We start from the raw sequence: 15,422 nt of genomic DNA, 5'->3' as shown, positions 1-15,422 counted from the left end.
ACCGTGAGGCGCCCTAATTCTGCGCGGCTCCTAATTCTGCGCACTTCGTATCAAAATGTTGATGCCGTTCAGTTAAAAAGGAAACATAAGCAGAAAGTTTACAGTTAATATATAGAAAATCACTTCCAAACATTATTTTTGGAAATATGCTTTTAATTGATAACATTTCAATACGAAGTGCGCAGAATTAAGAGCCGCGCAGAATTAGGGCGCTTTACGGTAAAAAAATTGCTAAAAACGTAAAATTGTTATAACATTGTGAAAATTGAATCGATTTTCATGAAAATTTGGGCTGTTTATTCTACTTTATAAAGGGAACAAAATGAGAGTTATTGGAAGTTGCTATCGAGAATACATGATGAGATATTCGCATTTTTCTAAAAAAATAAGGTGATTTTCACAGCAGTTTTTCTCTTGCCAGGACATTTTGTAGTGCAAAATCTTGAATATTGGAAGGGGAAGAAAAAAAAGCTCAAACCGTTTTGTTCATTTCATTGGTTTTCCGACAGCATAAATGCTTTATTTAGCAACAAACAAGTCAGCTGATAGCGAGAGTGTCGTCTAAAGGCAAGTGAAATAATAATAATAATAATAATAATAATAATAATAATAATAATAATAATAATAATAATAATAATAATAATAATAATAATAATAATAATAATAATAAAGTGTTATTTTTCGACATTTATTTGAGTGCAAGTTACAAACGTCATAACTTGCACACAAACTTTGATCAAAGATATTTCTTTTTTTTCGTCTCGGTGTTATTTATTTTTTGCCACCCCCTCTGCTAACCTTGATAACCTTGGACATAAAAAAAAAAATTCGACATTTGTATCAGCCTTATTGACAACTATTGCATTAATGCATTAGTGCATAAAGAACAACGACACAAAACGGAGTTTCGCTTCTCGCACAATGGGTTAGAAATGATGGTCAAAAACATGTTATAGAAAAATTGGATTTTCTCAGGCATCTTTATAACGGCGCATTTTTTAAATATATCTAACGAAAGCTCTTGAGTTGCACTACAAAACGTATTATTTGAATTTTAATCATATATTTGTTGGCAAGAGAATAACTGCTGTGAAAATGACCTTCTTTTTTAGAAAAATGCGAATATCTCATCATGTATTCTCGATAGCAACTTCCTTCTTTGTTTCCTTTATAGAGTAGAATGAACATGCCAGTTTTCATGAAAATCGATTCAATTTTCACAAGGTTATAACAATTTTAAATTTTTAGCAATTTTTGACGTACTTTTTTACCTCACTTACCCCTTTTAAAAATTCTGACATTATGCAAAACAACAGGCGGAGGTCTAGCGTGGTTGGTAACATCTCCGCCAACCACGCTCGACGCCTGGGTTCGAATCCCACCGCCGACATAGGTGTCGATGGTTTTGAGGTGGCGTGAACCACTCACAACCAACCAAACTGATCTAGATTCAATCCTAGCCGATACCGGGAAGATTTTCTGAGACGAAAAATCTCTGGGATCACGCCTTCCATCGCATGAGGTAGTAAAGCCGTTGGCGCCGGCCCGTTAATCAACGGGTCGTGAGTTAGGGTCCTGGGTGTGGAGTCGCCTCCCTGGGCGTCGGTAATTGGCCACAACAGTGGCGGAAATAGACCGACGAAAAATAAGCGAGAATAGAAAACAAAAATTATGCAAAACATTGTTCTATTAAATGCATAAACAAACCCTGAAAGTTTCAGTCCGATCGGAGAACCTCGATACAACCTCCCTTGTAAAGGTGGTTGCGGTTCTCGCGAACTGGCTTTTAAGTCTCTTACTCAATAAATACTCAGAAATCAAAGAAATAGTTATCGGTTTCCGTTATACTCTACTAGAAAATTTTTTGGAAATAAATATTGAAATTCAGTCCGCGCAAATATATATTTCGACTGTGACATACAGTCTTCCTCAGTGCTTATGTGAACTGGTTTTAAAATACTCAGAATTTTTTGGTTCCCAACCCGCGTTAATTCGATTTATTTTAAATTAGCGCGGTATCGCGTTAAAACAACCGCGTTGATTCGAAAATCCGCGTAAAAGAACGCATTAATTAAAAAAAAACGCGTCAATTCAAAAATCCTTTTACTGCGATGCGAAATGTCTTAAAAATACTTAAAACGTTGAGAACTAGTGTTATCTCGACAAAATATTCTTTGCCAAAAATCGGCCTTCTGGGATTTTTTTTGGGCAACCGAGGACTTAATTTGAAATATTCTTAAACTGGCTACTGGTCATTTGCAAAAATCTTTCCAAACCAGATGTAAATTATTTTGATGTACATTAGGTATCATAAACTTGTTTTTCATCAGGGTGGTGCGTAAGTAACCAAAATAAAATGTAACCAATCGAAGAACAACGTGCTAGAAAGTAATTTTTGATGTGTCCAATTTTTTCACATTTTTAAGCTACGCTATAGTTTAGAAGGCTAATCAATTAAAATTTATTAAATATATCGTAATAATTGATAAAAGCGTAAATTATGTTTTTATTTAAATCTTTTTAATTTTTTCCACTAAATTGTGGTTGGAAAGATAAAATATGTAATGTTTGTTTGAAAAAACCAAGCGTCAATAAGCAAGCAAGACAGAAATCTCATAATGACAAATTACGACAGTCTAAAATTTTGGTAATTTTCTAGAACGCCGACAAGCTCATACTAACATGAGATTAGCTGTAATCAGTTTTGAACATTACTAGAATTTAGCATGGCCTGTTGACAATTGGTGTTTCCTCGAGTGCTACTGTGTAAAACTTATACTAAAAATCTTCAAACACTCGCTACTCGCTAAATCAGTTCAGCCGTTGAAAAATAATGAAAAAAATATGAAATAGTTGAATTAAGAACAAATTCAGTTGACACAAAGAAACTTGACGAAAGAGTTTCCAGTTCAATCGATCAAGGCTAAGTTTCGTGAAGCTCTAATGATCAGGAGATCATCAATTTAGAAAATCATGCCTCCTCGTCAACTACGTGAGAGTAAAAATAGCAGATTCAATTAATTTTTGACATGGTGTTTATTCTAGAAAGAAACATGTTTGGCAAATTTACAACGATTTTTGCAAGTTTTCATTTCTGCAAAGTGCACTGATGTTACCGTTTGTGTCACTTCTGGCAATTTTGGGACATGTTCGAATTAAGTGAAAATAATCAATATTGATATTGAAATTTTTTATTGATATTTTCGCCTTATGAATAATTTCTAGTTACGTCACTGCATCATACAAGGGAAATAAAAAAAAAGAAAAAATTTATTTTATGTTCGTTAATCGCAAATTCGAATATTTTTTCTGTGATTCAATTATCCGGAATGATTTTTATTTTGACATTCCGAATAATCAAGTCCGACCTGTATTGTATAAAAAAAAAACAAATTTTCATTAGATTTATAATCAATGTTTCCAAAAAAATCGAAAATACATATTCAGTGGTTGAGAAACAACATGTCACTCCAAATTTGACAAAAACAACACTTTAAGAAGTCAAGTAAAATTTCACTACAAAACTCGTTTTGCATTGTTTTAATTCAATCAAACTGTTCCATCCATAATAGACTTGATGATTTATTTTCTTTGAAATAACACTTGCTCGAAAAAATTTACAATTTTCGTTCTCAGACTTTGGGTGGACCGGAACGGAGCCAATCGTACCGAATATAAAACAGACCGGAACCAGCTTGTTCCGATTCTCGACCGAACTGGGTCGAAATCTGGATCTGTGGTTTGAATTTTGGTTTTTAATCTTTTCGCTCCCACATGTGGCGCCCTCCAATGATTGACGAGCAGGCGACCGCCTGCTTCGCCTTCGCCTTAATCCGCCCCTGACCACATATCAAGTTGTTATGAAGTTAGTTATTAGTAAGTTTGAGACATAACTCGTTTGTATGACACTAGTTATGTTCAAATAAGTCGTGTAATCTTTGAGATAATAGACTTTCGTTGTTTTTACAATTTATCACATAACGGTTGCTTAAGTCCTATAATAATCAAATGAAATGGAAACGCATTGGGCAGCCAAACTTTTAAACCAAGTGTCGAATTATAATTCATCAGTTAACGCTTAACTAGCCCGTTCATTTGATACCAACATTGTTCAAATCAGTTGTGTAGTTCCTGAGATATTGAATGTGATTTTCACATTTTGATACATTACAGACGAAGTGACAGCCCGATTACAATGAAAATCAATAGGGTATTATGAGTCAGCTAGATCTTTTATTTGACACTAACTTTGTGAGACTCGGTTCAGCCGTCTCTGAAAAAAGTAAGTGTGTTTAAATATACTTCGGAATATGTTTCTTTTCATAGCTAAATTTCACATTTTTAAACATAACAGGCAAAGTAATAGTCCGCTTGCAAAACAAATCAATAGGGTCTTATGGAGACCTAGACCTTCCATTTGACACTGATTTTATGAAAATCGGTTCAGCCATCATGAGTGAGATTAAACAGCCTCCAAACCACGTTTCTTCCCATAACTTTTGAACCACATGTCCAATCTACATAAAATTCAAAACTTGAAGGTTTTTCATGTAGCCCGTTCATTTAAAACCAATTTTGGTGAAATCGATTGTGTAGTTTCTGAGATAATGAACTGTCAAAATTTTCACATTTTGATTAATAACATGCAAACTAAAAATCCGATTACAATAAAATTTAATAGGGTCTCATGGAGATTGAAAAGTGGCACATACACACACACACACACACACACACACACACACACACACACACACACACACACACATACATACATACATACATACAGAAAATGCTCAGCTCGTCGAGCTGAGTCGAGTGATATATGCCATTCGGTCCTAGGAGCACTTTTATACCTTCGGTTTTGCCAGTAATTGCTATACCTTTCCAGGAGAAAGGCGAAAACTAAAACAAATTATTAGCTAATCCGATAAACAAAGAATGAATTATTTAATTATAAAATTTTGCAGGCCCTAAGAAAATCGGCGTTTTATTTTTCAAAAATATAAACAATTTTTTTTGTTCGTTTCCAGAGCAACTCTCAATATGTCAATATGTTTCCTTATGTGTGAAAATAACCAAAGCAAAGAGCAAAACCACGCCAAACGATCTGAAAATAAGTAAAATTTGTATCGACTATTTTAGGTTTGAAGAAAACTTTGCACAGGTACAAGGATGAAAATTATCACTCGCGTTCATTTTTTCGCAAGCCGATAGCTCATCTAATAAGGACAGTTCTGAACAACTTTGTATGGCGCACTTGCAGTCCTTAAATAGTACTACAACATTGTCGAAGAGAGTATTTCTCGTACACAAACACCGGAGCTGTGAGAGGACATTCTGGCAAATTATCGCGATAATTATCACGTAAGTTTTTGAAAAATAATACACCTTTTTCGTGAGTTATTTGTCAGTCTCAGCAATACTTATAGATTATGTGATATGTATGATCTGTATAACACAATCCATTTGATATCAGCTTCGAATCCCGATCAGGTCGAGGATCTTTTCGAACTAGAAACTTTCTGGCAGCTCAATGAGAAAAAATATCCCATAAAAAAAACATGAGAGAGTCTCAACAATTTGGAGCACACCTCGTCATGGCCACATGAACTAAACTTGAATCCTTGAACGGGGTTATCCTGAAACGGAGTGTCAAAAAATCATCATTATCTGTTTTTAAAATGTTCGCTGTTGCGCCCCACTTATAATTAATATTTTTAGGAACATATTCTTCTTGGGCAAAGTGGTATGTAACGCTTAAAAAACACACTTTTCATTTAAACGATGAAAATTTAAAGGATGAAAAGGATTATTTGAAGCGCAAGGCGAAAAATTTTGATTAGCTGATTTCACATGTTACTGTAACAAAACAAGGATAATATCAATTTTCCCAAAACCATCAAACGACAATAAAACGGTTTGACACACATGAATACACTGTAAAACAAGCTCTTCGCATAGCAGAGGCCAACGAAATATTAATCACACATATTAATGAACCTAGAATTGTTTCTGGTGAATCACGAATAATATAGTAATAAAATGTAGTTTCGTACATTATTTCGGAATATCTCGAAAACAGAAATTCGAAAGTTGATCACTATGAATGAGTTTCATGATGCAATTAACCGCTGGAATTATGAAATGGGATAGACTGTTGTTGAAAAAGGTTCAATTTATATGGATTATTCTTGAAAAAGGTTCAAATTGAAAATATACTCAAAAACTAACCTCCAAGAAAAAAAATATCTTACATTTTCCCATCCCAAAAAAATAACTGAAATTTTTGTTCCAACTTAATGTTTGTACAGAAAAAATGAAGGAAAAGGATAACATGTGTTTGATATTGTTCAGCTTTTGGTGTTTGTTTTGAACTATGTAATTTGTATGTTTTACTAAACATTACTAGTTTTCTGACAGGTTTTATTTTATATACACCTTTTTTTTTTATTGCAATACTAAAAAACAAGTGTATACTGAATTGCGTGTTTGCATTTCGCTTTTAAAAATCACTTTTATGTTAAAAAAGTTTCTCAACACGTGGAAAATGCTCGATATTTCAAATTAAATACATGTGTAAATTTTTGTTCAAATTGGAGATGCTAGAAATTGGTGAGTAATTAATCATTTATTATTGAAATGCTAAATCATTCCTCACGTGTCAACTTTTCAACATAATATACTAACATGTAGCAATTGCTGGATAACTAGTATTATTATAACCCTCATGTTATGGCATCAGCGTACAACACCGCCTATTTGCATTATTCATCCAGATATATTTGAATCTGCAGCTTTATTGACTACGATTAGCACGAAAATTTCAATCAATTTCAAAATAATGATCTAACAATTCCGTCAAATTAAATCCCAAATCTGACATATTTGGCAAACCTAAAAATCAATTCTTCCTAGGATAAAATGTGGTGTCCTACGAGTTATATTAAATTTCGGATAGTAAGCTAAATCATCCCATTTCAATAAAAAAATTATTCTGTATCTGATTTTTATTTCTTCGATCAGGAATACTATAAATAAAAACGACAAGATTCAATTGAAACAACTTTTTCAGAGATAAAACACTGAATGAATTCCAACTTTTCAACTTAGCATACTATAATAGTTATGAATACTATTCAGAACTAAAATATCATTTAATTCATGAAACCGCTGATTTTAAAATCAACCATCACAAAACACAACATCTCCCAGTACCATAGCACATGAAAAAACTCTACCTACATTTGGTATGCATTAAAAGTGGTCTTTCCGAATAATGGACTTCGAAGACACGAGTGAAAAACTGGAGGGCAATGTTTTACCTAAAACAAAACGCCCCACTGCAGCATTAACGAACAAAACACTCGTTAGTACAAACTGATGATGTTTTGGTCAGGTAGACGGTATGTTTTAACTTATTAATTATGAGCACATTATTATGCCTATTATGGGCTTCGCTTCGAACAAGGTAGTGAAAATCATACCGACGCGACTGTACCTGCCCGAATGCAAAAAATCCCAATGTTAGCCAGTCGAACGTCGACTCGCGTTACGCCCTATAATGTAACAAATTTGTGAGAATAAAATCTATTATCCTCTTCGGTCTCAATCCGAGCGTGACCCATTAGTCAACTTTCGTTAAATTGAAAACGCACTCCACTCTTTTGAAATCGCGCTGACAAAACGACTGCCATCACCCGCACTGCACCCGCCGCAGCAAATTTATTTGCATAAAAAGGCAGCCATCGCCGAAAACACGACGTCACAGGCAGATTAAATCCTAATAGACCCGCTTGCAGCCGGGGCGCGCACGACACGTGTGCCTTATAGTCCTTCCACCCGTCCGCTCTCGAGTTCTTGATTGGATAAATCTCGACGTTACTCGGCACATTGTGGTCAACGGCGGCGATTTAGAGGGAGCGAAACTTTCCCTACCGAAACTTTTCTTCCAAGTCGAAAAATCAGTTCTCACCAACAACAGCACTAGCCCATGGCCTTGCATATGCCATAATTCACCCTCCAGGCAGCCGCATAGAATAGTAATAGACACAGCCATAGGAACAATTAACGACGGCCCAGTCGAGTTACGTTAGTTTGTCCTTTTTGTGAATGATCGTCACTAACACTCATGTACCACTGATCGACCTACTGGGAATGAACTCCACTGCAGTAGTGTGCGTTAATGAAATGAACGCTGGAAGCAGGACAAAAAAACAAAACGGATGCAAGTTTCCTGGAGGCAGGAACAGTAACATAAGCAAGGACCGCCTTTTTAAATTGCCTTTGTTGTGTCTGTATGGGTGCACGTTTCCCTACCCAGTATCCTTGGAAGCTGCGGGACCAATCAGAAGTACGTATTTGTGTGCGGTACTGTTTTGTGCGAAGCCGGCAAGGATCTGCCTATAATTGCTCGTGGCTCGGGTGAAACTGGATCAAATCGCATCGGGCATTCAGTGAGTAATCATCCCAAATTTGTGTACCAGCAAGGATATTGCTTGGATACAATTCAAACGCAAGTTGTGAATTAGAAACGTAGTACATGAGTAGTGGCAGTTAAAAGTGATTTAGTGCCTATTACCAACAAAAACGCACAAACGGATTAAAAGTGATTACGTATACTTGGTTCAATACAAGAAAAAGGACTATACATAAAAATGCAATCTCCAATCAGTTCTCCCGAGCTAATGGATCCTCGGTACAATCATCTACGCATTCCAGCCTCATCGAGTAAGTTTTTTTTTGTTCAAGCGTTTTGCCACGAGTCCTGGGACGGCATTAGCATTCAGAAAAAGGAACAATCCCAAATGAAGTTATATTTTTCTTGCAAGATGAGTGTAATGTTTATAAACATCGCACAGTTTCCTTTTTTATGCCAGTCATTTGCTATACAATCCCAGCACTTCAACAAGGAAATCATCCGGTAAAGCGGATCTAAAAAGAGCAACCTCTTCTGTATTTCTCGGTATGAATGTGAAAACATTTCCGGTGCTTTGTTAACGTCCTTAGTTCTCACACTCAAACTGCGAAACTCATCGGAGCTTGCAATACGAATCCCGGATGTCCTCTTCGTTGCCTTTTGACAAAGCTAACGACGATTTCTAACGGATATCTTTTCTCCGATTCCTTTCAGGCCGCATTCTATACGACGTTCCGTGCAAGGTATGCCGCGATCACAGTTCCGGAAAACATTACGGAATTTATGCGTGCGATGGATGCGCCGGTTTCTTCAAACGGTCGATTCGTCGAAGCCGACAATATGTTTGCAAATCCAAGTCGGAAATCCCGTGCATCGTCGACAAAACCCATCGTAATCAGTGCCGAGCTTGCCGGTTGAAAAAATGTTTCGAAGTTGGCATGAACAAGGATGCGGTCCAGCACGAACGGGGTCCCCGCAGTTCGACCCTTCGCAAACAAATGGCCCTGTTCATCGCAAAGGATACGCCTCTACGCCACGAGATGATGATCCCGCCACCACATGCGCTGTCACAAACGCCTATGGGACTCGATTTGACCATTCCCAGAAACACCTATCTGAGCCCACAGTCGATGGTTCATCCGACACTATTTCCTGCCATGCAATCTCCACATCCACTGATCGCTGCCGACGCTATTCGGGAATCAGCAGCACAGCTTCTATTCATGAATGTGAACTTTTTGAAAAACTTGGTGCCCTTCACAAAACTCCCGCTCGATGATCAACTGGTGCTGTTCGAGGAATCTTGGCGCGAGTTTTTCATTCTGGCCGTCGCTCAGTACCTTTTACCGATCAACTTTAATCATTTGCTAATGGCTTATGGATACCTAAACAACAACCGAGGCGATCCCATCTCCGAGGGCATTATCCGAGAGATCGAAATCTTCCAGGAAATTCTAGCCCAAATAGTAGCTCTTCGAGTGGACAGCAACGAGTTTGTCTATCTTAGAGCAGTTGTTCTGTACAAAACCGAGTTTGACCCCGAAAGTAGCATGTCAAGCAGCAGCAGTGACGGGTCGGATATCATTTCTTCCACCTCCAAGACCATCCAAGAAGTGGCCACCGTACGTGCCCTGGAGGAAAATGCCAAGGAAGCTCTAGCGAACTACATCCGCACCTGTCGTCCCATTCCAGCCGAACGCTATCGGATATTGATGCAATTCTTGCCAGCGCTTAGGAACGTTTCTACCTACACCATTGAGGAACTGTTCTTCCGACGAAACATCGGACCTGCACCCCTACTTAAGTTACTGTTGGATTTCTACCGCCAGAAATAGGTTTTCAACAGCGCAATCCACACCCACCTCAATAAATCGATCCGCTCCTGGTCGACCGGATCGTTAAACACTGTGATTAAGAACTTGTAAATATTAATTTGTAATTCGCATACGAAATCAAAGAATTTTATTTAACAAAGACGATGTTCATTTTAAGCTCTTTCGGACTAAGAGTGAGAGAAAAAATTAGTATTGTTATAGTAGGACAATTCTAAAGTTACTAATAAATAGCTTTTTATCAAATAATGCAAAATTTTGGGTGTGCTCTTACATTTTCCGTTCTTGGTCCCGTAACTAGGATTAACACTCATTTGTTGCCAAATCTGCACAAATCGATGCCGACGGATTTTCTAAAAAAACACAAATACCAAAAAAAAAGAAGAACACGATCCCATTCATGCAAGCAGCTTTCAAAACAGCTCAAGCCGCCGCCATCATGCGCTTTACGCTGTGCACCTTCCATTGAGTAATCCGCTCAGGCAACGGCCATCCATCCGAGCTGTCGTTTCATTCTCGCCCATTGAAATCACTGCACAGCTAAAGCGACTTTCGGCTTCGACTCGGTGAATCCCTTTTCTTCCCTATGCTCTATCATTTTTTTCTGCGCTCATCATCAGCCCTATTGCCATCGCCATATGTCCCTCTGCACGGTCGGTTGCCATCGTTCGCTTCGAATCCCGAGGGTTCACCGCTTGACGAAGTGGAAAGTCACTGCGAAAAAAAAATCCGGTTCGATACCCATCCATCCTGTCTGTGATCCTCGGGACAGAGAGGCGTCGATGTTTTGCGAATGTGCTCTGCTGCTGTACGCCGAGTAATGCGGGGCAAGAGAGCGCCTAAAAGTTTTTCACATGAAAAATTTTTCGTTCAAAAGTGTAATTTATCATTCACTTGGGTTCAATTTCTCATAGTTTTCAAAAGTCGATTTTTGTCTTCTCTATTGAAAAACTGGACGAACCAAGCGGAATCACTCATACCAATGTATGCAATGTATATATTTTAACTTTTTTTTTGTGAAATCTTAAACTTTAATCCACTACTTGGCCGAAAGACAATATTATGACCATCTTTAGGAAATGTGTTTTTAAAATTATGTTCATTCTTTTAAATTTTTCCTAAAGTGTAGGATCGGTGTTTGCAGTAATAATTTTTTTCTTTTGCGAGGCAAAGCACTGCCAACCTTCCAAAAAAGAAAACTAGTCCTATGGATGTGAAATCAAGTACCCCAGAGAACGTTTACTCCACTCAGGCATGATTCGGATTCACCCGCTAGAAATGGCCAGTTTTCGACATAAACCAAAACACATAACTGTTCCAATGAAACTCAAATGAAGTACCCAGGACCAGATCGATCATATCCAAATTCGATTCGCATATCACAATTTGATAAATGAATACTACAAGGTATACAGCCCTAGGGTTGTATGAAATGGTGACGTGGGACTAGACACTGTAATTAGGGGATTTTTTGTTACAAAATATATAGAGTCCACAGAAACAATCAATGTGTTTGCTCGGTGAGTTACGTATTTTTATTTTCAGCCTTTCCTGGGAATTTATTTTTACAAATATATTCAACAACACTCAAAAGAACTTCGTTTATATTTGGCGATATTATGCCTATAGTATTTTTTTGTGCAAACAACATGTATTTGACAAAGCCTATCGTTCTTGTTGAAGAAGCACCAAGATTTTCTCGTTATGCGTCGAAGTCAAAATTAACTCAATATCCTCAAAAATCAAATCAAATAATACAAACATTATCCTAATAAATGGTTCCATGCTATTTAACTCTGATTAAATCAAAATTATAATATGGATCTTTCTTTCAAAATAATATGAAAACCCTTACAAAGGTTCATTTATTGGCAAACATATAAACAAATTATCAACAAGTTCCAGCAAAAAATCGTAGCAATCAACAATTCAAATGGATCAATCCATTTTGGGTTTTTTGACAATTTTTTTCATTTGCCTATAACTACATTCGCTGTATAACAGAGACAGCTAATATACGTTTATTATGGTAAAGTTTAAAATAATAATATATCATCCAAAAATTTTGAAATGTAAAAAAAGATTTGGAATGAATTTTAGTAAACGGACTGAAAATTCACAAGCATTCGCCGGCTCTTACTCTTCTGTAAATTTGTATATTTGGGAATTCAATCTTTCGATACTATCCGGTCACGATTATTTACTGAATATCGAAGATAAAACCCAATAAATATAACTTATAACCAATCCGAAAATGTATAATTCTTTTTTTTTTCCTCATCTATAGTTTATTTGACACGGCACAAATACAATTCAATGTTTAACGGCGCCAATTATATCTGGTAGCTTACTTTCTAAAGTATCTTAATAACTAAGAGCAAATTTTTTATCCTCGCTGCCGACTACGAGCTGAAACTAAATCTAACTTAAGCTAGAATGTTTTGCATGAAAAGCACTGATTTGTTGTTTGATGGTTTTCCATCGCCATAGGTAAGCAGCATATTGAATATGTTCCGCTGCTGGGCCAAGATATTACGGACTGGCATATTGGGTTGTCTCCCTCGGGGCCTGAGAGTATCGTGCGGGTCTAGTTGCTGATTCCGGATCCGGGGTCTTAACGTGTTCTTGTCGTTTGGTTGGATGTAGGCGGAAGGGGATAGGACTAAACTGGGGCGTGGATGGATTTCAGGAAAACGTATATAAGGGACATGTAGGATAGGTCACGGCTTGCCAAGACATCACGAACAGGAACAGACGACTGCCTACCTTCGGCCTGCAGGGAAGCTATTAATCTAGACCTGGCGTCACGGTATACAGGGCATGACCAAACAACGTGCTCTATGTCGTGATAACCTTCACCACAGGCACAGATACCACTCTCCCCGAGCCCAACACGACGGAGATGCGCGTCAAATCTATAGTGATTGGACATAAGCCGGGACATCACGCAAATGAAATCCCGACCTACATCCAACCCCTTGAACCACGGGTTCGTCGATACCTTGGGGATTATGGAATGTAACCACCTTCCCAGTTCCCCCTTGGTCCAAGAATTTTGCCAACTGATGATCGTATTCTGACGTACAAATGCGAAAAATTCATTAAAGGCAATTGGTCTTTCATAAATATCACCGTTTGTTGCGCCCACCTTAGCCAAAAAGTCCGCTTTCTCATTACCCGGTATCGAGCAGTGAGAAGGGACCCACGCTAAGGTAATCTGAGTAGATTTTTCGGATAAAGCACTCAGATGTTCCCGTATTTTCCCCAGGAAATACGGAGAGTGCTTAACATCTTTCATCGATCGGAGAGCCTCAATGGAACTGAGACTGTCCGTAAAGATGAAATAATGGTCCGTGGGCATTTTTTCGATAATCCCTAGGGTGTACTGAATTGCAGCTAATTCTGCGACGTAAACAGAAGCAGGATTATCGAGCTTATGGGAGACGGTTAAATTGTTATTGAAGATACCGAAGCCAGTGGACCCATCAAGAAGTGATCCGTCAGTGTAGTACATATTGTCGCAGTTGATGTTTCGATATTTATTGGAAAAAATTTTGGGGATCTGCTGCACGCGTAAATGATCCGGGATTCCACGAGTTTCTTCTATCATGGATGTATCGAAAAACACAGTAGAATCGGAAGTATTTGATAAGTCGACACGATTTGGAATATTCGAAGAAGGGTTAATATTTTGGGACATGTGATTGAAATACAATGTCATAAAACGGGTTTGAGAATTAAGTTCGATTAACCTTTCAAAATTTTCAATCACGGGACGGTTCAAGACCTCACATTTGATAAGAATACGAGAAGACAGGCTCCAGAAGCGGTTTTTCAATGGTAGTACTCCAGCTAAGACCTCCAAACTCATCGTATGGGTCGACTGCATGCAACCTAAGGCGATACGCAAACAACGATATTGTATTCGCTCCAGTTTGATCAAATGTGTGTTTGCTGCGGAGCGGAAGCAGAAACACCCGTATTCAATAACAGACAATATCGTTGTTTGGTAAAGCCTTATAAGGTCCCCACCATTGTCCGGTTATTGTACGAAGAAAATTCACTCTTTGTTGACATTTTTTCATCAGATACCTAACGTGACAACCTGGGGCCTTTAGAGTCGAACCAGACACCAAGATATTTGTGTACCAAAACCTGAGAAATCATTTTACCCATTAATTGTGTTTGAAGCTGAGCAGGTTCATGCTTCCTAGAAAAAACTACTATCTCAGTCTTCTCCGGAGAGAATTCGATACCTAGCTGTAAAGCCCAAGCAGACAAATTGTCCAAGGTATCTTGCAATGGTCCTTGCAAATCGGCAGCTTTGGCTCCTGTAACAGAGATTACACTGTCGTCTGCAAGTTGTCTTATCGTGCATTAGTTTGCCAGACATTCGTCGATGTCATTTACATAAAAGTTGTAAAGAAGGGGGCTTAAACATGAACCCTGGGGAAGACCCATGTAGCTAATGCGAAAAGTTGCCAAATCGCCGTGCGTAAAATGCATGTGCTTTTCGGACAACAAATTGTGCAAAAAATTGTTCAAAATTGGAGAAAATCCTTGTCGGTGAAGTTTACCCGAAAGAATGTCAATAGAAACGGAATCAAAAGCCCCCTTAATGTCCAAGAACGCAGACGCCATTTGTTCTTTGCGAGCATACGCCAGCTGAATATCTGTTGAAAGCAACGCAAGACAATCATTCGTCCCTTTGGCACGGCGGAAGCCAAATTGAGTATCTGATAGTAGACCATTTGATTCGACCCAATGGTCTAAACGACGGAGTATCATTTTTTCCATCAATTTCCGGATACAGGATAGCATTGCAATCGGCCTATAAGAGTTGTGATCAGAAGCTGGTTTCCCTGGTTTTTGGATGGCGATCACCTTCACTTGCCTCCAATCCTGCGGTACAATATTTTGCTCCAGGAACTTATTGAACAAGTTCAACAAGCGCCTCTTGGCATTGCCGGGTAGATTCTTCAACAAGTTGAATTTGATTCTATCTAACCCAGGCGCGTTATTGTTACAGGACAGGAGGGCAACTGAAAATTCTGCCATCGTAAAAGGTGATTCAATCGCGTCGTGGCCCGGAGACGCATCGTGAACAATGTTTTGCTCAGGAACAGAGTCCGGACATACTTTCCTGGCAAAATCAAATATCCACCTACTTGAAG

General features: G+C 38.0%; 1 protein-coding gene across 1 annotated transcript; it reads left to right on the top strand.

Moving 5' to 3' along the window:
* The first annotated feature begins 8,450 nt into the window (after positions 1-8,450).
* Positions 8,451-10,417, top strand: LOC129718474 (protein tailless). Its single transcript, XM_055669281.1, has 2 exons — positions 8,451-8,727; positions 9,131-10,417. Exons 1-2 carry the CDS (start codon positions 8,655-8,657, stop codon positions 10,249-10,251), a joined length of 1,194 nt encoding a protein of 397 aa, XP_055525256.1. The 5' UTR covers positions 8,451-8,654; the 3' UTR covers positions 10,252-10,417.
* The last annotated feature ends 5,005 nt before the right edge of the window (positions 10,418-15,422 follow it).

The sequence above is a fragment of the Wyeomyia smithii genome, chromosome 1, assembly GCF_029784165.1.
Source record: "Wyeomyia smithii strain HCP4-BCI-WySm-NY-G18 chromosome 1, ASM2978416v1, whole genome shotgun sequence".
Classification (NCBI taxonomy): Eukaryota; Metazoa; Arthropoda; class Insecta; order Diptera; family Culicidae; genus Wyeomyia; species Wyeomyia smithii.
This window is presented reverse-complemented; position numbering and strand designations above follow the sequence as displayed.